The sequence below is a fragment of the Mchenga conophoros genome, linkage group LG14 (genome assembly GCF_057382185.1).
Source record: "Mchenga conophoros isolate Kocher_MC1m ecotype Shallow Benthic linkage group LG14, M_conophoros_male_GT1.1, whole genome shotgun sequence".
In the NCBI taxonomy this organism is placed as follows: Eukaryota; Metazoa; Chordata; class Actinopteri; order Cichliformes; family Cichlidae; genus Mchenga; species Mchenga conophoros.
Window position 1 is genome coordinate 5,536,181 of NC_140539.1, and position 25,413 is coordinate 5,561,593.

The following is a 25,413-nucleotide window of genomic DNA, read 5'->3' on the forward strand; positions in this document are numbered from 1 at the left end:
CCGGTAACTCGAAACTCTTCCTCCTAGACCACATAAGAAACGGATTACTTAGCTGAACACTCCTAACGCGCAAAATCAACATGATCTTACTGGTTGACTGCCAGTGGGGTGTGAAGTCCATATAAATGGAAAAACACAAACAGATTTTCATTACAAAAAGCACATTCAAAATAACAAATCTGACGATCGTCACAATCTGGTCCTTCATATTGTAATCTTATTTTCTTTCCTGCTGTTTCCCCATATTTAGAGTAATGGACTTCGGTTTATGCTGGTTGCTGGATTTTGCCAGTTTCACCGAGACTAGGGGTTAAATTTGGCATCTGTCAGCTCTGCTTCCTCATCCTCTCTGCTGCAGCTGCAGCTCCACACTCCGATTTCTCCAATGCTGCTATCGGGCTTGACAGCTGCCCCACCTCGGTCTGAGGCTCCAGTGATGAGGGTGACCAGACGTAGCCTCTCGCCTCAGTCAGCGATGAAGGACCCCTCCAGGAAGACACCCGAGGGGTCCTTCCATCCATGTCGTGGCCCTCCAAAGATGGACTGCTGTCACCAGTTTCCTCCTCACCAGGGAAACCCCATCACTGGTCACCAGGCTGTTACACTGAAAGGAGGTGCTGTTGGCTTGAATTAATATATTTATGTATTTATAGTTTGAATCCATGGTGATAATAATTCAGTGTACACTCTAATCTCTGAGTGAGTACAGAATCCCCATACAGAACAGCACAGAATATCAGAAACTGTATACAAGGACGACAGCAGGGAAAATTTGCACAAACTGAGATGCTATTCAATTTCTCCACATTCTGGGTGGAGAATCTTGGCAGTAAACCTTACACTCTTGCTCACTATACATCGAGACTGTCTCTCCACTCTTTACATATTCCATATGTATGGAGAAGGAACCCCCTTTATCAGGACATGTGGATACTTCTTTAAGACACTCTGGCTTGTCCTATAAAACATCTGTGCAGATATGAAAACTATGATTCTTTGATCTCCACTTGCTGTCAGATGTAGTGTGCATGTGTGCTTTGCATGGTACAGTGTGTGTCCATTGCCTTTGTGTTGTGAAGCCTGTTGGTTGGTTCCCATAATTGCTGTTGCCCTAAAAAGAGAAAAAAAGAAAGGAAAGGTCCTTTGTAGTGACTCTAATATGTGGCTGTGATTGCTCCTGGTATATTATCTGTGGTCTCACAGGTTCATGAATCCAGTGGAACCTTGCTGTAGCTGATGCTGTGGGCACCTGGTCTGTTTCTTGGGGTCTTGCGAGTTGAACACTCGCCTAGTCACCTAGTGTCACTGCAGCTGGCTGGAATCCTTCTGGAATACAGGTCTTGTCAACCGATGCAACCAGTTGGTTCTTACTGTCGCTGATGCTGTTAGCCCAGTGAGCAAGAGTTTTTCTCTGGCTCTCTGGCTTCTCTCTGGCTAACGCCTGCTCTGCTTGCTCAGAGTAGTTCATGTGCTAGGGCCATTGAAAATGGTGGCAGACACTGTCAAGTAAGCGACCAAGTCCAGGAGGGTGGAGACTCCATTTCAGGTGGCCAACCAGATCTGGTGCAAATTTGGAAGGGCAGAGGTCGACCTTTTGCCCTTGTGCACCCCTGCCCCCAGTGTCTCCTCTATGCCTTCCCTCAATTCTCTCTCCTCCAGTTGATCCTCTGTTAAGTCCACACCAAGGAGGTGAGGTTGAGCCTGGTGGCCCCTCTTTGGCCCTACATGCCCTGGATCCTGCTGCTCTTGGCTGGGACAGCCTGTGAGCTTTCTGTTTGTTTTTCTGTAGAGAGACAGAAGGCAGGAGAATAAACCAGCTGTTTTCCACTGAATAATCCAAGGTGTACCCCTAGTGGGAGGTGAACAATATGAAAACAGCCCCACAAGACGGAGACAGAGCAATACTGGGAGTATATGGGAGAAGGACAACTCATAAAAACAATGCTCAGTTGCTAGTGGATCTAAGAGCAGACCTTGGATAAAGCAAACTCCCTGAACAGGATCCAGTAACCATCACATGGTAAATAGACTGGTTCTTATATAGCGCTTTTCTACTCTGAGCACTCAAAGCGCTTTATACAACTTGTTCATTCACCCAATCACACCCATTCACACAAACACTTCTCTAGGTTTTAAGTGCTACCTAACTAACATTCATACCCATTCACATTCACATCGATGAATGCATCGGTGAGCAACCTGGGGTTAGTATCTTGCTCAAGGATATTTGACATGCAGATTGGAGCAGATCGAACCAACAACCTCCCGGTTAGTAGAGAGTAGTAGTAGAGAGTAGAGTAGAGAATGCCTTTACACATGTGTACAATGAGATAGAGCATCTCCTACTCAGTGCAGTGTGGGAAAGAAAGGGGGGTGATGTGCACAATTCTGTGCCACTATATACATATGAACAGTACTCAAATGTAAAATGTAAGTATCGGAAAAAAATAAATAGTGTTGGCATATGGCTTTATATATGAGTGGGACACAGATAGGAATAGGCAGAAACACCACAGGGGCAAAACACCAGCTCCTGTCAGACAGAGCAGTCACCCAAGACTGTAAAACCAAGCTCACCAACTTGTACACCGCTTGGATTGACTGCAAGCCTATGACTCAGTGCCTCAACCCATGGATCCTGGAATGCAGAGAACAACACAAGATAAACAGGACCCTAATGGCCTTATCAGAAATTCGATGGAGACGTGGCGAACAACACTAGAGGCCAACGTCAAGCCAATAGCACAAGTCTTGTCCCCACTGCTGTTCTGCATAGGCCTGAACCCCCTGCAGATACCAAGTACGAAATGCAGCAATCGTCAGCCACCTACTCTATAAGGATGACATGAAGCTGTATGCCAAGAGTGAATGAGACATTGATTCACTGATCTAAACCACTAGAAGCAATGACATTGGGATGCTATTTGGACTGAAGACATGTAGTTGAATGGTAAAAAAGAGAGGGAGGTAGTCAGAACGGAGGGGATTGTACTACAAGAAATGAACACTAGGGTGGTTGAGTACCTTCCTCCACATACATATGTTACCCTATTCAGTTCTGTTCAGTTTTATTTATATAGCACCAAATCACAACATGCTTTATATTGTAAGACAAAGACCTTACAATAATGCGGGGAAAACAGAAAATCCAAACAATCAGTGGGAAGGGGGAAAAAAGGGAAAATACTCCCTTTTAACAAGTAGAAAACTCCAGCAGAACCAGGCCCAGAACAAAAACTATTTCATCCCCCTCTTCTTAAAGTACACGTTCAGCACAACAAGTTCCGCCCCTTTTTGTAAAACACTAGCATCTGTTTACTTTACTTACATGCCCATGGAAGTCTACTCCAATCACCAGTCTCTCATCCTGGGGCACTGGCTACTAAGAGAGGACAATGAACACCCTGTGGAAGAGAGAAAAAAATTATAACAGCTAATGATTAGAATGGAATATAAACATATAATGAGTAAAAAGGCAAGTGACGAAAAAACACCTGATCTTAAAAGTAGAAAGCAAAATGGTTCCACAGGAAGACAGACCTGAAAGTTAAAGGCTCTGCCTCTCATTCTACCATTAAAAAAAAAACCAACACCTTTGGGATGAATTAGTGCAGGTACTGCAAGTCAGGCCTTCTCATCAAAGATCAGTGTCTGACTTCACAAATGTGCTTCTGGGAGAATGGTAAAAAAAATTATGTAATATAATGTATGTGTTTTGATATGAGCGTCTTTGTTTTTGTAATTAACATCCAGATTAAAAATATTAGGATCTTAGCTCAACTGTAAAATTTTACTAGAATTAGATTCTAGAGTCAGAGTGGTGCCGTGTGTGTGTGTGTGTGTGTGTGTGTGTGTGTACACACAATAAAGATAGTCAGGAAAAAGTTGCTGTACGGTTTAACTACATCAGTGCTTTGAATGTCATGGGGATATCCAGTATACAAAAAAACATTTTAAGCTCCATGTAAATGAGGCGTAGAGAAGATTTCTTTCTCTTTTTTTAGCTGCTATAACAACAATGAACTTAAGATTAGTAACTTATATAGTTGGTAGGTATAGTTGATGTTACTGTAGGTCAGGGGTGTCAAACAGAATTGCATAGGGGGCCAAAACTCAAGGCACACTTTAGGTCGTGGGCCAAACAAGATAAACATTTATTGAACACACTAAAACAATGTTTTTTTAAACATAAATAAAAACAGACAGGAATATTATTCCAGTTTAAATAAACTTTAAAAAAAAACTTTAACTTTAAATATTTTGCTCTTCATAAAAATATATCCTGTCAAAATTATGCAAGTTAGAAATATAAATAAGCTTCCAAAAACCCCAGAAAGGTTAATGAAAGGTTGGAGCCGCATGTAGACAGAGCTGGGCATTGCTTCAGGAATGGAACTAATAAACTGTGCGGGCCATTCAGCGTCGTACTTTCCCTTGAGTGTATCATTACACTGCAGCTCCATCTGAATCTGCACAGGTGCACTTCAGCAAAGTCCGCTGACTTGGTTCAACATTATTTGGCAACAGGGAAAGTGAGGCAGGTTGCACTGGTGCATTTGTGACAGCTTCACTTGAAATGCCTTCACCGCATCATACATGCCATGTCCACGAACAGACAGATTTCCTTGCTGAGCTCAAAAACTATTGAGAACTTTTCCCCAACTCAGCCAACGGAACTCTGTATGATATGGAATGTCGGCAAACTCTGAATATATTTCCCACATAAGCTCAGATAAAATTTACGGTTTGCATTGCGGTGATCATTACATGCTCCATTTTTAGGACTTCACCACACAGCGTTTCCTGGTGTATGATGCAGTGATATGCTGTTAACTCACCGGTACAGTTTTCCTCCTGCATATTTACTCGCATCCTGCTGACTAGTCCGCTTTTTTCACCACACAACACCAGCGCTCCATCTGTTGTAAGTCCAACAAGTTTGTCCCAGGGCAGTTTCATGTCGGTTACCCTTTGACGTACGTTTTAAAAAATGTCTTTTCCTGTCGTTGTCCCGTGCATCGATTTAATGTTCAATATTTCCTCTCCACGGATGAAGATGGCCAGTTGTACAATGTCCATCATGTCTGTACTTTCATCCACAGCAAGAGAGTATGCAATAAAGTTTTTGTCACGGCTGCGCAGCAGTCGTGTGGTGAATTGAGAAAAGGATCCAAAATGCAGGCACTGGCTGGGGTGCGAGTGAATGTTTAATTACAGAGGTGATAAGGTGACAAAAACAGGAGGAGCAGAGCGGGGAGAAAACAAACCTAAACTGGGGAAAACTAAAGAACTCAAATTAAACCAAACACGCACGGGAGGAGGAACAAAATGCACAAAGAAACCTGGCGGAGAGACGCAGCCTGAACACCGGGTTACACAGAATTATGCAAACGGACATGGAGTTAAACAGACAACGCAACAGAGAGCACAGGCTTAAATACACGGGGAGTAATCAGGGAATGGGCCACAGGAGGGAGACACAGCTGGGAGCAATTAGGCTAACGAGACAGGGGAGAGGTAAAAGTGAACACACTGACATGAGACATGAACTTTCAGAATAAAACAGGAAACTAACAGACACAGAGAACCAGACAGGACACTGAACTTGACAGGCAGACTCATGAGCAGACACAATAACACCATGGACAGACAGAGAGAACACAGGCAGGCATGAAACAAAAACACTAACACTGTCACGGTCTGGCTGGCAGACCGTGGGGAGATGGGGAAATAGGACCCAAACGCCGGACTCTTCAGTGCAACAGTGTTTATTTACAAGGTGGTGAAGTAAACAACAATAAATCCCCAGTTTCCCAGACTCCCGTGTAGTGTCTTCTTCCCAAAAGTCCCCGTGTAGTGCTCTCTGCCCCAGTGTCCCTGCACTCCCCGTGCTTACTGCTCCTTCTCGTCCCACACTCCTCCTGAGGGGAAAACAATAGAGGCAGCCATTAACACTTATCCCAGCAGGCATACACTCACACTTGACTTGTTTGAAGCCTGACGTGTAGTCAAACGCAATAATCCCGCGTCGGTGGAAGCTCCATCGCTCATCTAAATAGCTCCCCCGACGAGCCCAGATGAGGAGCAGGTGTGCGGCCAGGACTTCGGGTGTGGCCAGCCCTCAAGTTAGACCACGCCCCCAGGGCTGAAGGTGCCTGTAACTTGGCCACAGCAGAAAGGCAAAACACACACATACCTGCCTACATACAGATGTGCATAGGGGCAGTGCAGACAACACACCAAATAATAATAATAATAATAATAATAATAATAATAATAATAATAATAATAACAGTCACAGTCCCCACTGCCCACGGACCCCGAGTCCCCAGAGCCGGGTCCGTGACAGTACCCCCCCTCTAAGGGTCGGCTCCCGACGACCCAAAACACAACAAAAACCACAACCCAAACATCTCAGGGCGGGCGGCGGGGGGGGAAACAGGACGGAGGGCCGGAAAACCCCAGTTCAAAAGTCCAACCACTGCCATGGTGGCAGCAACAGTTCTTGCGGCCGACCCAGTGGACCGCAAGCAGGCAAAACCCGCTATGGGTCAGGCAGTGGTGGGAAAACCGTTCGGGCGGCCTACCTCCAACCCCGTGATGGGAGCAGAACGCTTCAGGCGGCCTGCCACGGATCCGGTGGCGACGGCGTTGCAGTTCCGGCGGGCGGCCACGGGTCCGGTGGCGGCGGCGTTGCTGCTCCCGCCTCAGCACAACCCACGATTCCCGATGTACTGGCCGGGCTGCAGGACGTGGCGGCCGGGCTGCAGGACGTGGCGGCCGGGCTGCAGGACGTGGCGGCCGGGCTGCAGGACGTGGCCGACCTCCAGCTCTGGCTCAGCGGATCCCTCTGGACCTCCGAGCTCCTCCGGTGGCAGCGCGGGCTCACCAGGCTCGCTGAGCTCCTCTGCTGGCAACGCCGGTCCCTCCGGCTCGTTGAGGTCCGCCAGCAGCGGTGCGGGCTTCTCAGTGGGTGGCTCGCTGAGCTGCTCCGGCTCACAGGGCTCCTCCGGCATTAGCTCGCTGGGCTCCTCCGGCATTAGCTCGCTGGGCTCCTCCGGCTCGCTGAGCTCCTCCGGCTCGCTGAGCTCCTCCGGCTCGCTGAGCTCCTCCGGCTCGCTGAGCTCCTGCTCGGGCAGCGCGAGCTCCTCCTGCGGCTCCCACTCGCCGAGCTCCTGCTCGGGCAGCGCGAGCTCCTCCTGCGGCTCCCGCTCGCCGAGCTCCAGCTCCGGCTCGTTGAGCTCCTCCAGCAGCGGCGCTGGCCCCCCAGCTGGCTCGCTGAGCTCCTCCGGCTCGCTGAGCTCCTCCGGCTGCAGCGCGGGATCCCCCCGCACGCTGAGCCGGTCACCCGGCGGTGACGACGGCGACATGGCAGCTGCAGGCGGTGGATGCGGTGGCAGAGCAGTGGATGTGGAAGGTGGAACAGATGATGACTGACCGACTAGCTGGGCAGCTAATTGAAGTGAGGGTGATATGTCCAACATGAAGGGTGGAGAGGAAAACAATGTTACCGCTGGCTCAGCAATTTCCAGGGGGCCAGAGGCAACTGAGGCCTCCGGTTCAGCCTCTGGGGAAGCCCTGGGGAGAATCTCAGCCTCCCTATTGTCTGTAGTGGCAGGCTCATGTTCTAGCACTGGGTCCGCGGCTCCTCATGCGGTCAGTCCAGAGTCAGCTGGTTCTTCCCAAACCACAGGAGTGAGGTGAGCTACGGTTTGACGAGGATGACGCCGGCGCCGTCTCTTTCGTGTTGGCGGGGCAAACGAACCTGTCCCCTGTTCATCTGTGACTGGATTCGTTAAAATGACAGGGTCCGGTCTACTCACTGTGGTGACCAGCACTGCCGGTCTTTGGTCTGCTGGCACAGAGGCCATTGAAGAAGTGAGAGGAGATGGAGTAGGGCGCCGTCCTCCTTGCAGTGGAGGGTCCAATAGGTGAGCAGCAAGCGGCGGTGGGAAAACCTTCCGCCTATTAAGAAAAAAACCAGGCAGCGAGGGCTGCCAGGGAGGCAGCCGCATCCTCCTTGCCCGGACAGCCTAAACCAAACAGTTCAAAGCTAGAGCTAGCCCTCAACACAGTTACAATTTGAATTAGTTTTGCAATGTCCAGAAAGCTCATGGAACAGGTGGTTGAAGACAGGAAGGCATCAAAAAATACGACCTGCATGTGTCTCTGATGTGGATCCGCCGCCTGGATAATGCTCCGACAGTATTTCCAGAGCTGGGCGAGCAATTCCTCCTGTGAGACGGTCCTTGAGTCCGCTGGGCCCATAATGGCGGGATTATTCTGTCACGGTCTGGCTGGCAGACCGTGGGGAGATGGGGAAATGGGACCCAAACGCCGGACTCTTCAGTGCAACAGTGTTTATTTACAAGGTGGTGAAGTAAACAACAATAAATCCCCAGTTTCCCAGACTCCCGTGGAGTGTCTTCTTCCCAAAAGTCCCCGTGTAGTGCTCTCTGCCCCAGTGTCCCTGCACTCCCCGTGCTTACTGCTCCTTCTCGTCCCACACTCCTCCTGAGGGGAAAACAATAGAGGCAGCCGTTAACACTTATCCCAGCAGGCATACACTCACACTTGACTTGTTTGAAGACTGACGTGTAGTCAAACGCAATAATCCCGCGTCGGTGGAAGCTCCATCGCTCATCTAAATAGCTCCCCCGACGAGCCCAGATGAGGAGCAGGTGTGCGGCCAGGACTTCGGGTGTGGCCAGCCCTCAAGTTAGACCACGCCCCCAGGGCTGAAGGTGCCTGTAACTTGGCCACAGCAGAAAGGCAAAACACACACATACCTGCCTACATACAGATGTGCATAGGGGCAGTGCAGACAACACACCAAATAATAATAATAATAATAATAATAACAATAACAGTCACAGTCCCCACTGCCCACGGACCCCGAGTCCCCAGAGCCGGGTCCGTGACAAACACATAGCAAACCTAAACAAAAGACAAAACAGAATAACCGAGAACAAAGAATAATATAAAGAAACACAATAAGGTATGAAGCACAAGTTTACTGTTGCCATAAAGAAAAATCCTCAGACTCTGGACCATGACAGTTTTTGCTTCTTTCACACAACTGTGTTCTTAAATCAGTGGCCATCTCACAAACCCGATCAGCAATCGTATTTCTGCTCAGGCTCACATTTGCCAAAATCTGCGTTTTGTCTGGACACAAGATGTCGCACACCTTCATCATGCAGCTCTTCAGAGTGGTACCGGACTGATTTGGCTTTCTCCTCTGCTACAATAAAACTTGCTTTCACAACAGCTTCCCTTTGTGATTTTGCTCTGGTGAAAAAGGTCTGCTGAAATGTCACATTCTTCTTTAGCTCTTCTACTTTCTTTAGTTTCTGCTCTGCACTTAGGTTTTTCAGCTTATCCTGACTTTTTGTCTCGAAGTGCCGTCTTAAATGAAATTCCTTAATTACAGCCACATTAGCTCCACCAATAAGACACACGGGATTACCAGCAATGTCTGTAAACATATATTCAGTCACCCACTGCATGGCGCTGAAAGGCTCTGCTTTCAGATTCAACTTTTCTCTTCGCCATTGTGAGCGGCTAGCTTCGCAATAACAGAAGTTTGACTTGATTGATAGTGATGTGCGGATCGATACTGAAATATCGATTCCTCTGATACCAGTCATTTATGTTCTAGAATCGATTCTCACATTAAAATATCAATACTTTAGTAAGATTCGTCTCTTTTCAGCGAAAATTCTGCTGATTCACCTATTTCTGCAGAATTTTCTGCCTTTTCACCTCTTATCAGCACAATTCTCAGCAGCGTCTGCTCATTTCAGTAGAATTGTCAGTCTCTCCACCTCTTCTTTGTGAGAATAAGTTTAGCTCAGTGAGATGAGTATCTGCCTTGAGACCAGGAGGGCCACGTTCGAATCCTGCTCAGGACAACGTTTTTTTTCCACCACTTTTCAGCAAAAATTTCTCCGTCTTTACCCCTTTCAGTAGAATTTTTTTGCTTTTCACCACATTTCAGCAAAAAATTTCTGTCACTTAGTTTTTTCTCATAACCCAGTCTCAATACAACGTGGCAACAGTCACTTTATCCATTTAAAAGTGTGTTTGTGTGTGTCTGTGTGTGTATATGTTTTTGTAGGTTTGTGAAGAGGAAGAGATTGCTGCACAGCAGGCATCACTCTCTGTGGATACTGTTCATTTTGCTGGGAGTCTGTATTGCCATTCAGACCTTTGTCACCCATCAGGCCAGGTAAAGTCCTATTCTCAACACCAATTTTCTCAAACCAAGTGGACTTTGTTATCGTTAATTTTTTTTTTTGGACATTTCTTACTGAATCTAGCATTGGTGAAAAATAACTCATGTGACGATTATAAACTTTAAAATATATAATATGGTATCGTCTTGATGCATGCTCAATCATCCAGGTAAGTAAATCTCCAAAGGTTGATTCTGTTCATCTGGACGTAGCGTTTTCAGTGGGAGAAACGTTTCGTCACTCATCCAAGTGACTTCTTCAGTCTCAGCTGACTGCAGGTTTCAGCTTCATCATAATGAAGGAACTGACCTCCCAGCACATTGTTCCCTCAGTGGACTGGTTTCAGTCATGCAAATGTACTGTTTTCTAAGATTGGGGAAACCAATCGTTTGAAAACACAAACACAAACACAAATTTTCTCTCCGTTTTGGCCTCCGATCCAAACTGGGACGGCGTTTTCGCATTTTGAAAACGCTCTCGAAAATGCATACATTTGAAAACGGTGCTTTCGTGTTGCAGTGTGGACAGCAAAAACGGAGACTTTTTGAAAACGATGACACATTTTAGTCATGTGATTGTTTCTCAATTTTGACAGGCTTATTAAAGATTAATATCAGTTTGTACATGCTTCAGATAGCTTTTCTTCAAATTCTTTAATTCTCACTCACTTTTGCAACTTTGTACTTTTGTGTTACTCACAGCAACAACCCCACCTCATTGTTAGTCCATTTAAAAAACTTGGTGCTTTTCCTCGACATTTTCCCGCAATGTTTCAAAGAGCCGGAAAGTCAATAAACAGCGAGCAGAAATGAGGCCGGTCGAATCGTCTTGCATTTCACACATGCGCAGTGCTGGAACGTAAGCGTTTTCTGCCGTTTCAATGTGGATGCACAACTCTGTGAAAATGACTGAAAACGATAGTGTGGACGCGGAGCGTTTTCAGACAAAGATGCTGTTTTCAAATCTATCCGGGCTAGTGTGAACATAGCCTTAGGTTCACACTGAAAGGCCCAATCACCACGAGTTTTAAAACGAGTGTGCTGTACCACCAGCAGTCTCTGATCTAATGACCTTAAAGCCCGAGAAGATGAATTTGGTTTCAGCAGGTCAGATAAATATTGAGGAGCTTGACCATGTAGGGCCCAAAAGGTTAGAACTAAAATTTTAAAATGAAACCTAAAATTTGCAGGCAACCAGTAAAGGGAGGCCAAAACTGGAGTGATATGAGATCTTGTCTTGGTGCCTGTTAAGAGTCGTGCTGCAGCATTCTGCACAGTCTGAAGACGATTTAAGGCTGATTTGTTAAAACAAGTAAACAGACCGTTACAGTAATCTAAACGAGAAGAAATAAAAGCATGAATAATCATCTCAAGTTCAAGCTTTGATACCATTAGTCTGAGTTTAGAAGTATTCCGTAAATGATAAAAACAGTTTCGGACCAGCTGCTTAGAATGCTGCTCGAGTGACATCGAGCTGTCGAATATGACGCCAAGGTTTCTAAGGCTTGATTTTACATAAGGGTCTAAGAAGCTGATATGCTGCCTGATTTCTGGGACCATGTGGTCCTTTACCTTTCACAGGAAGTTTTCGGCATATAGAAAGTCACATCCTCACTTTTGTTTAAACAAAATTGAAATGTTCCTTAAAATGCCACAGTAAAGGACCTCCAGTGCATTAAAATGTGATGTCAAAAGTTCCTGACCTAGAATCAATAATATAAGATTTGAAAGTGAGGTATTTTATTGTGTTTATGACGTTTTCCAGGAATGGCAAGCTAGTACAACTCCAGCAGATGAAGTTCTCTATCAAGAAAGAAAAAGAGTTTCCTCACATAAGACCTGAAGACACAAGATTACAACAAATGGAACAAACTGCAAATGGTAATCATCAACATGAGCAACATGAAAAGCCTTCATATTCTTTAATCGGCAGGCTTGCAAGCTCTCAACAGGAGGGGAGAAAAGTTACACTGGGCAAGCTGCTTCTACCAAAAGACCGAAACAAACCAAACGTTGACCTTCCATCTTCTCTGGTTTCCCATAGTACCCGGAAAGACATAAATCTAGGGACAGAAAAAAGACTCACCCGCTCTCCCACTCCTTCCAGTTTTTTGAAGACTCAGAACAATACTCACACTCAAGCAACCTGCCATCCAAAGTCTCACATCGTTTTCCTCAAGACACACAAGACAGCAAGCAGCACTATCTTAAACATCCTGTATCGCTATGGCGAAAGCAGAAACTTGACCTTCGCTCTCCCTCTAAACAAACAGAGCCAGTTATTTTATCCATTTTTCTTTGTTCCACATTTTGTCGAAGGAGTTAGCAGCAGAAGTGTGAAAGAGTTCCACATCATGTGCAACCACATGAGATTTAAAAAATCTGAGGTGAGTTTCATCAGAAATGTATGTAGTTCCATGGCAACCACAGCAATTATATCAATTTGATATGGTTTGGTATTCCAGTCAGCCTGACTAAGTACCAAAATGTGTTAATTGGCCCAAAATAAAAGCTGCAGTACACCCTGTTACAAAGTTTCACATATCAAGACCTAATGAAATATTATCTAATGTACAAATTATCTAAACTACAAAGCAGGATTCATTCTTATACAGGTACCTTAAAGGTTAACCCTGGGTTTGAAAAGAAAATTATCACAAGGGTATATTGGCATGGTAACTCATACTGCAAACCATTTACCAGAGCTCAGCAGGTGTGCACAATGTGTAGGAGAACACAAAGCATTATTTAGCATCATATCATGACATCTTATGATATGATGGTACCAGGTTACCATGTTACTGTGCTACATGCATGTATGTGTCTTCTTAGTTTTTGCAACGTTTAGACATTAATCTAACACAGTGATACTTGCATTTGTTACAGACTGACCAGAGAGAAGTGATTTTTTTTTAAAAGTTACTTTTTAGACTGAATCTATGAATCTATGATCTAGGCTAGTGTTTCTGAGATGATTAAATTTTGTTGTGGTCCTTATAGGACAGGTACTACAAACCCGTGATTTTATAGACTATTATGCATTAAACATCTGCAGCAGTAACACTAATCCATATAGCAGTGATGGGGAACATTTTTCTGCAGAATAAATACTTTTATCATTATTATACAGTTACATGTGTAGAGAGGTGTCTTGTAGTATCTTATGAAAAACCTCTCTTTTCATAAGAGAGGTGTTTCTCCCATTGCTTTTGCAAATTGGTTCTAATAAAAATCCTTCACCAGTCACAATTTTACACATTTAAAAAAATAATTTTACAGGCAGGAAGGATTCCAGAATGGTATCTGGTCTAGTTTATCTTATTGAAGACTAATAAATATTTATTTATTTAATTCATTTACTTTTAGTTTTAAGGGGTGGGAGTCTTTCACGTCTTGCCTCTCTCTAAAAGTCATCTCATAACACTGCCTTTTAACCCTTCCTAGATTAATGGCCAGGAACAGTTCAAATATCACTCAGAATTTCTTTCCTTTTTGGCATTGCGTGAAAATGCACCTGAAGGCTCGAGACCAAAATGTCTCCTTTTATAGAAGTTCTGACACTTGTTAATGATCATTTAATCAGTGCTTTTGATTAGCAGCACCTGGCTGAAACTTACCCTCTAAATTCAAAAGAAAGCAGTAAAGACGTATTATTTTTTCACACACTGCATTTTGTTATTGAAATAATGTGACATATTTTGAAATTCATCTGAATTTGTTTTTTTTAATCTATTTTTATGACTTGCTAAGGTTGACAAGAATAAACATATATAGCACATGGATAATATAGTGATAACACTACTGGTCTTCAGAACAACAGGTGTCTGACTGTATAATTTACTATGTATTTCCCAGGTGGCAAAAGTGATGCCTCAGGATACCTTTTACTTTTCCATCTTGAGACATCCTGTGGCTATGATGGAATCCATCTTTAGTTATTATAAGAGCATCCCAGCCTTCCGTAAGACATTTAGCCTGGAGGACTTCTTAGACAACAGCTGGAGAAACTATAATGCATCGGTAGCCAACAACCACTACGCTCACAATATTCTGGCTTTTGACTTTGGCTTTAAGAATAATATTGCAGCTGGTGCTGGAGACTTTGAGGAGAGAACCACTGTGGCTATTAAAACCATAGAACGGGACTTTAATCTTATACTAATTTCTGAATACTTTGATGAGTCCATGGTCTTGCTCAAGTACTCCCTCTGCTGGTCCTTGGAAGATATGGTTTCCTTTCGGCTCAATAGTCGCAGTGAACAAACTCGGCATTCACTTTCACCGAACACTGCAGAAAAAATCAAGAAGTGGAATGCTTTAGACTGGAGGATTTACCTGCACTTCAACACAACCTTCTGGCACAAAGTTGATAGTCTTGTTGGACGACAGAAGATGGAGAGGGAAGTAGCTCAGCTGAGAAAGCTACAAGTCAAGCTTGCAAACACTTGCCTGAAAGATAGATGTGCGGTTGACCCATCACTGGTAAAGGATGCTAGGCTGAAGCCTTTTCAGTATGGAACAGCTGTCATTCAGGGCTATAACCTAAACCCAAACTTAGATATACAAACCAAAACAAAATGTCAGAGATTTATCTTACCAGAACTGCAGTACACACATCGTCTGTACACCAAGCAGTTCCCAAAGGAAGCTGCTAGGCATAAACAGGCAACTAAGACTGTTAAATAATCACCTAAAGAAAATTGCTATGATGGCAAAGCATCAGAAATGGGAAGACCTGAGCAGCCTGACCTTAAGAAGTAAAGTCAGGTCTCAAAAACCAATGGGCCTCCACAAGTTCTCTGTTAACAAAAACACAAGCTAACAATAAAACAAGAATACCACGAGTAATACCTGTGACTAATAATCACAGGATATGTGATATGCTTGAGAAGTATGTGTTGGGTATTAAAAAAATTTTTTGATTTTTTTTTTCTTTTCTTTTCTCTTTTTTTAGTAGCCACACCAGTGGTTAAGTTGAAAATATGAAAGCCGGAATATCATATCACTTTGGTGATTATTCATTCTTATGAATATAAGAGGCTAACCAAGCCCAATATTGTTAGCTCCTGGATGTTAGAAGACACAGTCAAGAGTAAAATGTTTTTGACGAATTGTTTGTTTTCTTGCTTGTTTGCTCATTTAAAACATATCTTTGAAGTACATGGCAGTGGGTTGAATTTTGGACTGTTTTTGATATCCTGTGTTGTTTTAATTGGTGAAGATAGCAACGGAACTTGAACTTGACTTGAACATGCTAGTTCAAGTCAAGTTGCTTTTTAGTGTCATTTGAGCCACAGTAATACACCTTGAAATAAAGTAATGTTCTTCCAGGATCAATGTGTCACAACATAAAAAAAAGAAAAGCACATGGCATTAAAATATCAAATTATATAAAGAATAAAATATACATATATGAAATGTATTAATCTGTGTGTGTGTGTGTGTGTGTGTGTGTGTGTGTGTGTGTGTGTGTGTGTTTTGAACATGGTGTTAACAGAGATCCAATTTAGCTGTTGCTTCCAATCACACCCCTGCAGGTCTCACTGTCATTGCCCACATTAGTGTTGAAGCACCCCACCTGGGAACTCCATGAAGGTAAGGTACTCTAAACAGTCATTTGGCACATAGGCACAGGCACCTTCCCCAAGCCTGGCTCCAGAGTGAGCCCCGGTAACCCTATCCCGGGGAGGGTGAACTGTTTCCTAGATTTTTCACCCACAGGGGTCTCCTGAATTGCTCGTTGTCTTTTCCCTCACCCAGGACCAATTTGCCATGGGAGACCCAGAGTGAATCCTCTTCTCTTAACAAAAAATAAAGGATCTTTGACAGGTAGCACAGTGTCCTCTTTCTAAAGTAAATCAATCAAGGACCTTTTTATGGAAACTACCAATGCTGTCTGAGTTACAGTACCTCCAGTATAATCATTTGAGGGTTCTGGTGTGGTGCCAAGAGTGATTGTCTGCCTGTGTTTAAGCTGTTAAAAATGACTTTTTGGTCTTTAATCTGTCAAACATATCCCAAAGATGAAAGCGTATATGCAAGTGCAATAAGGAAGATTGGTAATCCCTCACCTGGATGTTTTCCTGCATGCTTAACTGCTAGTCTACCACAGGCCTTTACCCTGGCTCAGAGGTATAAGAATAATCCGTTCATTTAATAATGCTGTTCTTATAAGTACAGTTTCATTAACCATCGCCTTGTACAGAACCTGGGATATCAAGGCAGCCTAGATACCAGCACACATTCGGTAGTAATCAGTAGCATTCACATTCTGGGGGTGGCTGTATCTCCAGTGGTAGAAGAGGGCACCTACTCAGCGGAAGGTTGGTGGTTTAATCCCTGTCTGGTCTGCTCAAGACTACTTGTAAATTCTTGTAAATGTTAGACAGAAACACATAGAGTATAGGGGGAAGAAAGCACTAAGAGAAATTCTCTGCAAATGATCTATGGTAATTATTAAAGAGGAAGCTTGATTCCAGGTTCAGCCCATTTTCATACAGGCATCCGTTAATGAGACACCGTATTTTTTCATGGTGGAGAATTGTGCGCTGCAAGAGACCCTGCTTATGGAGTTTAACAATCCGACCATGTTTAAAAAAGGGAAAGCTTTTTTTGCATTTGCGATCAGAACATCGTGACAGTGTGACCACCTTACTTAAAATTATCATGACTCCACATTTTTGCAGATTTGACTTTTGAAGGCATGTTGTCCTAAACTTTTCATCAGCTGTACAACAGCCTGTTTCAGTTGAAGTATTGTTTTTAATAAATTGCATGCTCAAAAAATGTTTTGTCTCACTCCCATTTCTTCTTTTTGCATGTTGAAGCTCTACTTGAAACCTTGTTAAGATCCAACCATGCCAAATATGTTTGGGGTTTTTTGGTTCTTTTTTTTTTTGCCATTTATCAAGTGGTCTTAAACTTTTGATTGGGACTGTATATTAAATATACACTATCGGTCAAAAGTTTTAGAACACCCAGTTCTTCCAGTTTTTTATTGAAAATTATGTAGTTTAATGTCTCATTGCATTGTGATGAGTCAAAAGTTTAGAATACATTTTGGTCTATAAAGTCATGATTCCTCAACTCCAGGTACTTATTTGTACTATCCTTTCATTTTAAAGTAGCCACCTTTGGAAGATATAACAGCTGAACCTGTGGCATTCTTTCTATAACAAAAATCAAATATTCTTCAGAAAGTTCTTCCCCTATCTGTATGTTTTGCACTTGCTTTGCTTTCCCTTTTCTGTCCTGTTCCAAAACCAGCTTGATGGGGTTTAAGTCTGGAGACTGTGCTGGTCACTCCATGTTTTCAAGCTTACCATCTTGTTCTTTTTTCCTGAGGTAGTTCTGGCATAGGTTGGACTTATATTTTGGGTCATTATCTTGCTGTAGGATGGACCCCTACATACCAGAGAATATTGAATGGCGCTGTGGTAGCTGTTTTGGTTCAGGATGCGTCCGACCCTGAATCCAGCAAAACAGCCCCAGACCATCACACTTCCTCCTCCATGTTTGACATGCCACACACTGTGGAAACATCCTTTCGCCTATTCAACAGCGTACAAAGACCCTGTGTAATGAACCAAAGATTTCAAATTTTGATTCAGCAGTCCATAACACCTTCTTCCAGTCTTCATGGCCCAGGCAAGCCTCTTTGTCTTATTCTGATGACTTTGCAGTGGCTTTCATGCTGTAACTCATCCTGTCAAACCTGCAGCTTAAAGTCTTCTCTTCAAACTTGAAACTGAGACTTGAAACTGCAACCGTTGTTAAGCTGTGCTTGATGCTGTTGTTATGTGGGGAGCCCATCATACAAGCTGTTAACTCTGACAGACAGACTCTGGCAGACCCAAAGCCACAATTGAATGACAGGACAAGTTTCTCAGAGTTTGCCCCAGTTTCTGAGGCCCTTTTGATAGTGAAGGAAACTCTACTCACTGACACCTTTCTTTGCAATTTCTCTGTAGGAAAGACCTACATTTTATGTTATGATGGTCTGTCTCTCTTCCATTGTTAATTGCTTTTTTCTCCCCATTTTCTACTTTCTGCAGTACAACACTGTTCAACTGATGCTCATGAAGGATATGGTACCACAGTGCGTTCCAACACTGCTTTGATGCAGACAAAGGGGGTTTTAGGTAATACACAAAAGTTGAAACACCTGTAGGAATTAGTAGCACCAGCTTTCAAGGTGTGATCAACCCCCATTGCTCCAGAACAGCTTTAAATTGTTAACCCATTTTGTGTTCCTTTAAGAAGGCCTTCTTGGAAAAATCTTGAAATGTACATTATATGAAAGTTTTGAGTAACCTTACCTTTCTTCTCTTTTTTTTTTTTTAAACCTCTGGCAGTTCACCACTGCAATAAATAACTTGAAAAAAAATCTAAATTCTAAAGCCTTTGACCGGTAGTGTATGTGTTTACTTCAGATGGTGCTGGTGAATTATATACAGTAGTTATGTTAAAAAACAGACTACAGATGACAGACTACTAAATCAGAATAAGCATTTGGTTAAACACCATATGTATAAGATTCTAGGGCTGAGCATAGTAACCTCACTTTTAACTCAATTTAGAAGCAGAAAATTAAAGGTCATCCAGGTCTTTCGGTCTTTAAGACATTCCTGCAGTTCAACTAGTTCTATCTGCCTTCATGGATAGATAAAGTTGGGTATCATCTGAAAATGTATCCTATCCCTTCTAAAATTACTGCCTAGGGGAAGCATGTATAACGTAAACAGGATTGGTCCTAGCACGTAACAAAAATTGGTCTTGGCATGGGCCCAATTAACCATTTGTGAGATTGAGGTACATAATTTCATGCCATTCTCAATAATTTTACCATGAATTTTGTCATTCTCCTGAAGTTCATACTTATGATTATCATAATTATAATATATAATTATGTTAATTATAAGGATTATTATTATTAAATATACTATTGAAGATCATTGTATCATTATTTAGGCTACCATTAAGCTTTCTGGATAACAGCAGGACATGAATGATACTTTATGAAGTAGTAGCATATGCTAGTTGTGTGTACTTAACATGATAAAGTGTAAACAGTGTTGTAAGGATTTATTTTAGCATTGAGGACAGCTGAAATGGTGCAAAATAATATTGTATTTTCTGAACTGAGTTTTAAAAAGACTCTTTAAAAATACACTTCTTTTACTTATTGTACATAATTTCTGTAGATTGGTGGCAGATTTTTAAGTGCCTGTTTTGGGGGGAACCCCCACCCCACTACCACCACCAGACAACCTGAAAACAATATCAGAATTTAATTAAAATGTACAAAAAGTGCATTACCATAAACATCTTTTATCAAAAGCAAGAACATATGTTGGAATGGAATAAACAGAATACTGTCCAAAACCTATTAAATTTGATTTTGCATTCATGTGGATCTTAAAGGTAGTGGTTAAAGAGTAAAAATAGCACTGACCACACAGATGTGGAATGGAGTTAACTGAAATTTTAAACTCTCCACATCCATCCAAATAGCACATGATAAACACAAATGCAGTTCATCTAGGCAGAATTTTGTCTAGCTCTGTACACTGTACAAATTTCAAAACACATTTGCATCTTTTACAAAGGAAAGGGGCTGCCTGGTTTACAGGATCAGACACACAATAGTACAGTACACTGGTGAAATGAAGCAGCCAAATATTTTTGAGGATATAGTAAACCTGGATAAGGATCTAACTTGTCTCTTTAGATATGGTGAAGGTACTACAAAATAACAGTTGCAATGCCTTAAAACATGTCTACTCCCTGAAGCTGGTATATAGGTACTCTCAAAAAAAATTAAACAGAATGAAGAAAAAACCAGATGAAGGTGGGAATAAAATTCAGACTCACAGTATAATGCCAGTTGCATTGTTCAGCTCAATTTTTTAAAGGTTTTAACAGGACAGGTTATGTCTTTTATTATAGTAAAACTTCAGCATATGGCACTGCATTTAGAAACTATTTCGAAACTATTATACAGGCAAATGCAAGACTAATTTTTACTATATAATAATCTGCCATTATTTTTCAAGAATGTTGGAAGTACTACTAATAGACTGACATTTATATGGCACTTTTTTAGCCTTACTGACTAAGGCTTTAGTGAATAAGCCACTTTTAAACATACATTCATACTTTGTTTTATTATATATACTTTGCAAATCATTCTACATTGAATTTATGGGTTAAATTTGACATATATCGTCAGAAGGATCGCAGATTGACCAGTGTTTGTTAAATAAGAGAAAAAGATGGTCAAAGTAAACTTTGTTGTCATCTCTGCTATATACAGTTCAGTATATAGAGAGACGAGATGACGAAGCTCCAGTTCCATTCAGTGCAAAACAACTCGGGAAGCTTAGGGAGCTTAGGGAATCTTGTGTGAAACTTTACATGGGATGTCATATACACTTTAAATGGGACAATGGTGACCATTTTCAAGTGGGTCTGTGAGACTGCTGAGCTGAATGGTTCTTGCAGAGACAGGCACCTGTTGAACTTTGAGGAATCCTGTGAAATCTCTGAACAGCGAAATAGGAAAATAGGTGTGCTAAAAAAGTTTTGCGAAAAAGTATTTTTTCCCTTCTGATTTTTTTTTTTTTGCATATTTGTCACATTTACATGTTTAAGATCCTTCCATCCATCCATCCATCCATCCATCTGTGCTCTTCCGTATCAGGGTTCCAGTGGGGCTGGAGTCAATCCCAGCCACTAAATTTTAAATTTAGACAAAGATAACCTGAGTAAATACAAAATGTAATTTTTAAATGATGACTTTGAGAGAAAACAATATCCAAACTGGGACAGCCCTGTGTGAAAAAGTAATTACTCCTTTTTGAACCATTTATTAACTTTGACAAACCATATGAATTGGAAAGCTGAGTTCAGTTTCACTAGCCACGGCAAAGCCTGATTAAATGGTAAATGGACTGGTTCTTATATAGCGCTTTTCTACTCATCTGAGCACTCAAAGCACTTTACACAACTTGTGCATTCACCCATTAACACCAGTACATTTTTCCAAGTGCTTTATAGCTAACATTCACACACATTCATACGCCGATGGACGCATCGGAGAGCAATTTGGGGTTAGTATCTTGCCCAAAGATATTTGGCATGCAGGGGAAGCCAGGAATCGAACCACCAACCTTCCGACCAGTAGATGACCTGCTCTACCACCTGAGCTACAGCCACCCCACTGCCAGACCTCTTGAATAAAGAAGTCACTTAAATAGAATGTGTCTGATAAAGTGAAGTATGATAAATGGTATCATGAAGCAAAACATCATGCCAGAAAGAAGCTCTAGAAAAGATGAAAAACAAAGGCATTGGCATCAGTCTGTAAAGGGTTAAAAGGGAATAACAGTGAGATTCATTATCAACAAATGGAGAAAACTTGGACCGATTTTGGTAGGCTGGCAACTTGTTGGAAGGTTCACCACTCCATTTTTATTTTAATAACCCCAAATTGCTCTTGAATGCATCCATCAGAGCATGAATACATGTGGATGTTAGACAGAAAAAGTAGAAAAAGCATAGAAAGAAGATGCTTGTATGAATGGGTGAATGAGTAATGCTGTATAAAGCCCTCAGGTTGAGTAGAAAAGTAAGCATTCAACTAATGTGACTAGGGATGGGTACCGGTGTCCGGTGCCATGATGGCACCGGTTCTGACATAAACGGTAGTAACCAGACCGAAAAGCAGCGCACATTTCGGTGCTTTATTTCGGTGCTTTTTTTTCCTGAGCTGTGATACACTTCTAGCCAATCATTTTACGTTTCCGAGGATAGTAGGCGGGGCCAGGTACGTACGTTCTGTTAGAGCAGAGCTACAGATTAAAAATGCCCAAGGCGAAGCGGTCAAAAGTCTGGCTGTACTTCACAGCAAAATATGCAAACTCAGCAGCAACAAGTGCTTTAAGCTGATACTGTGATACTGTCAAAGGAGGTAACACCAAGAATCCGATTAAACAGCTGGCGACGCATAGCGTTTTTTTTAAAAGCCGAGAAATGCGCCGTATTTGATAGCTTGCTGCGAGACCTCACACCGTGCACGTCGGGGGGGTTGCCAGTTATCGGACCCGGAGCAACATCCCCCAAAACCCCGAAGAATAGAGTCCTGGCCCCTAGCCCTGCCAGTGTAGCAGAAATGATGAGGATGATGATGATGCAGCAGCTGTTCTTCTCTGCGTGAGTAGCTTAATGTTGTTAGTGTAATTTACGTTGAGTAGGCTAACCACGTTATTACATTAATGCAGGTAAGGTGAACTAGCAAACATCATCATAGCTACATGCGGCTGTCTTCTTGTTTAATGGCAGATACTCCCTTCACCCTGGCCAAAAAGGCTAAAATGACCAAAGAAAAAGTGGAAAACAGTTAACAGTTAACAGTTGAGAGGTTTTTGGACAAAGTTTGTGTTTTTTCCATTGATTAAGCACTGCTTCCAGCCAAGAGTGATACCATGCCACATAGCTGCAGAAAAGGCTAACATTGTTATATTTTTACAAAAAAACCCCAGCTGAACATGAGAGGTTTTTGGACAAAGTTTGTGTTCTCCATTCTTTAAGCACCGGTTCGAGCACCGTTTAAGCACCGGCACCGTTTCAAAAGTACCGATTTGGCACCGGTATCGGATAAAACCTAAACGATACCCATCCCTAAATGTGACCTACCTTTATAGTGAATGAATCAAACTAGTGTTGCATGATAGTCTTGACTCCCTTCTTGGTTCTGTTTTGGTTGCTTGGTTCTGTTGTGCTACATCTTGAAAAAATTCTAGCAAGAAAACCTGAGTAAGACAAGTAAACTGGAATGACATTTGTATGTGCGGCAGCAATTATGTAATGTAAAACCTACCAATTGACCCTATGTGAAGCAGTATTTAGCCTTCAGTTATGACTAAAAAACACTGATTGCTTTTTTGTATTTGCATTGATTGGATGCTGTAGAAGTAGACACATTCATAACCAATTACTGCCACCTATGTTCAATCACCTACACAGACCACTTTCAGAAACACAGGGTTTCATCAGAACCAGACTTGGGATTCTAAAAGAGATGAGTAAGAAAATTTATTTGTCTGAGAAGCATTATAAAATGCACTGGGATGGCCCAGATATATGGAACGCCAGGACTGCCATAATGAATTAATTAAATACACCATTAAATAATTAATTAAATGTGTCAATAATTAATTAAAATTGGAATTAATTAATTAAATAAATAGTTATGACACATGTAATTAATTAATTATTGACACATTTAATTAATTATTTATGTATTTCACATTTTAATTAATTATTGACACATTTAATTAATTAATTATTGACACATTTAATTAATTATTTATGTTTTTCACATTTTAATTAATTATTGACACATTTAATTAATTATTGACACATTTAATTAATTATTGACACATTTAATTAATTATTTAATGATATATTTATTTATTTCATTTTGGCAGTTCTGGCGCCTGGCTGTCATCATGAAATAATTTTATCTGTCAGCCTCACTCATCAAACTCAGGGGGCGGGGTTAACGCTCTCCCTGTGGCTTGTCTGACATCTGATTGGTTAAACTGTAAAGCAAGTCCAGACAGATCGATCCCTGATAATAGATTGACGTACTCCCAGTAAATCTCACTCCGATCCTTTAGGTGGTGATATTCATTTTTAACTTTGCTTGGATGCGCTATGCAGTTGGAAGCAAGAAGTTGCCGCCATAAAAATCAAGACACTTGACAATACTTGTGTACCTCAATTGATACATTGCACGACGTGTACGAGAAATGTCAAAAAGCTGTCCGGAGCTGCTGAGAGAAGCAGCGAATTTAATTGAAGAAGCTCTGAGGACAAATTCCCCAACTCCGTCAGCTCAGACACAGCAGATACCTGCGGCACCATTACATACACCTGTCCAAAGTAAGTAACGTCAGCCACGTGTTATACTAATTGATGACTTAGCACACAGTTAAATCTTAGCAATCAATATGAGCATCTAAATTTCAGTGGGCGGGGGTTGTGCACCTAGGTTTATGTGTGGTAGTTAGCTAATTATGCTTTGTGTGTGACTCACTTTCGTTGTGTGTGGATGGGGCATGAAACTAGATAGTCAGTAAAACGCCCTTATTTTGCAGCACCATGCCTGGTGCTGATGTGTAGCGTTAGTGACGTTTAAAATGATGCTAAGCTGAAAGTTCAGACTGTTGTAGCTGACTGGTGGTCTGTTCCGCTGGGATATTTTCTTTGTGTTGCAGCCGAGCTAGCAAGGCTCTTTGCTCCGTATAATGGTGGGAGTAGAAGAAATATGATAAGACGGTCAGCACAGAGCCTAGTACCTAGAAGAAGCTACACACATACGTTCTGTTGCTTGGCTGATCACAAGGCTAACAAAGTTCCAAGCATTCAGCTTAAAGCAGACCTCCATGCTGCAGGACTTGGAGAGCAAAAAGTGACATTTTCAGGTAAGTCTGATAGTAGAAATTTACCAGAGCCCAGTTTTGATTGTGGTTCACTGTAGGTTTTTTTGTTTGTTTGTTTTTTGTTTTTATAATTTTTAGCGTGAATGTGATAAATATTTTGTCATTTTAATTTAAATTGGACTTAAATTTCAACTGTGTGATTGTTATTTTGTGGCTATTAGATAGTACTGGCTTGTTTTCAAATATGTGGGTGTTTGATTGAATGGATATTATCTGTTTATTCTTTTAAATACAGGGAATGACAATGATCCCGAGACTGTAAGAACTAAACTGATGGAAGTGTTTCCAAAGCTCCAAGAAGGGGGAGGATTTGAGTTTCTAAAAATTACAGGATCTACTCGTAGTCGAAATCTTGCATTGCTTCAATGTCCCAGCACTGGATATACCATTGGGTATCTGAAAGACCCATCTGCAATGATTGGGCAGGCTACAATCTACATCCGTCCACTTCAACAGGACTTGCACTTTGATTGTGTACATAAATCTATATTGTCATCATTGTCATCAAATAAATAGCATTGTGGAATTTAAATTTATAAATGGATGTTTTTTATCTTTTAGGAGAGCTCAGGTCATGCCTCTGGTCCACTCATCTCCTGTATTACTTGTCAGAAGGAATTTTCCTTTTCTGAAATAAAAATGCACAGAGACAGCTGTGCTGGGTATGTA

The 25,413-nt window shown here is 42.0% G+C and overlaps 2 protein-coding genes and 1 pseudogene across 2 annotated transcripts; 1 reads left to right on the plus strand and 2 right to left on the minus strand.

Moving 5' to 3' along the window:
- The first annotated feature begins 476 nt into the window (after positions 1 to 476).
- On the plus strand, positions 477 to 15,595 carry gal3st2 (galactose-3-O-sulfotransferase 2). Its single transcript, XM_085244882.1, has 4 exons — positions 477 to 614; positions 10,121 to 10,231; positions 12,003 to 12,624; positions 14,093 to 15,595. The coding sequence occupies exons 1-4, from the start codon at positions 520 to 522 to the stop codon at positions 14,921 to 14,923; spliced, it is 1,659 nt and encodes a 552-aa protein (XP_085101008.1). The 5' UTR covers positions 477 to 519; the 3' UTR covers positions 14,924 to 15,595.
- Positions 6,415 to 7,484, minus strand: LOC146559138 (uncharacterized). The gene is made up of 2 exons (XM_085245137.1): positions 6,815 to 7,484; positions 6,415 to 6,782 (listed from the first exon to the last, which is right to left on the minus strand). The coding sequence occupies exons 1-2, from the start codon at positions 7,482 to 7,484 to the stop codon at positions 6,415 to 6,417; spliced, it is 1,038 nt and encodes a 345-aa protein (XP_085101263.1).
- On the minus strand, positions 7,637 to 8,292 carry LOC146559139 (uncharacterized; annotated as a pseudogene).
- Positions 15,596 to 25,413: the final 9,818 nt, after the last annotated feature.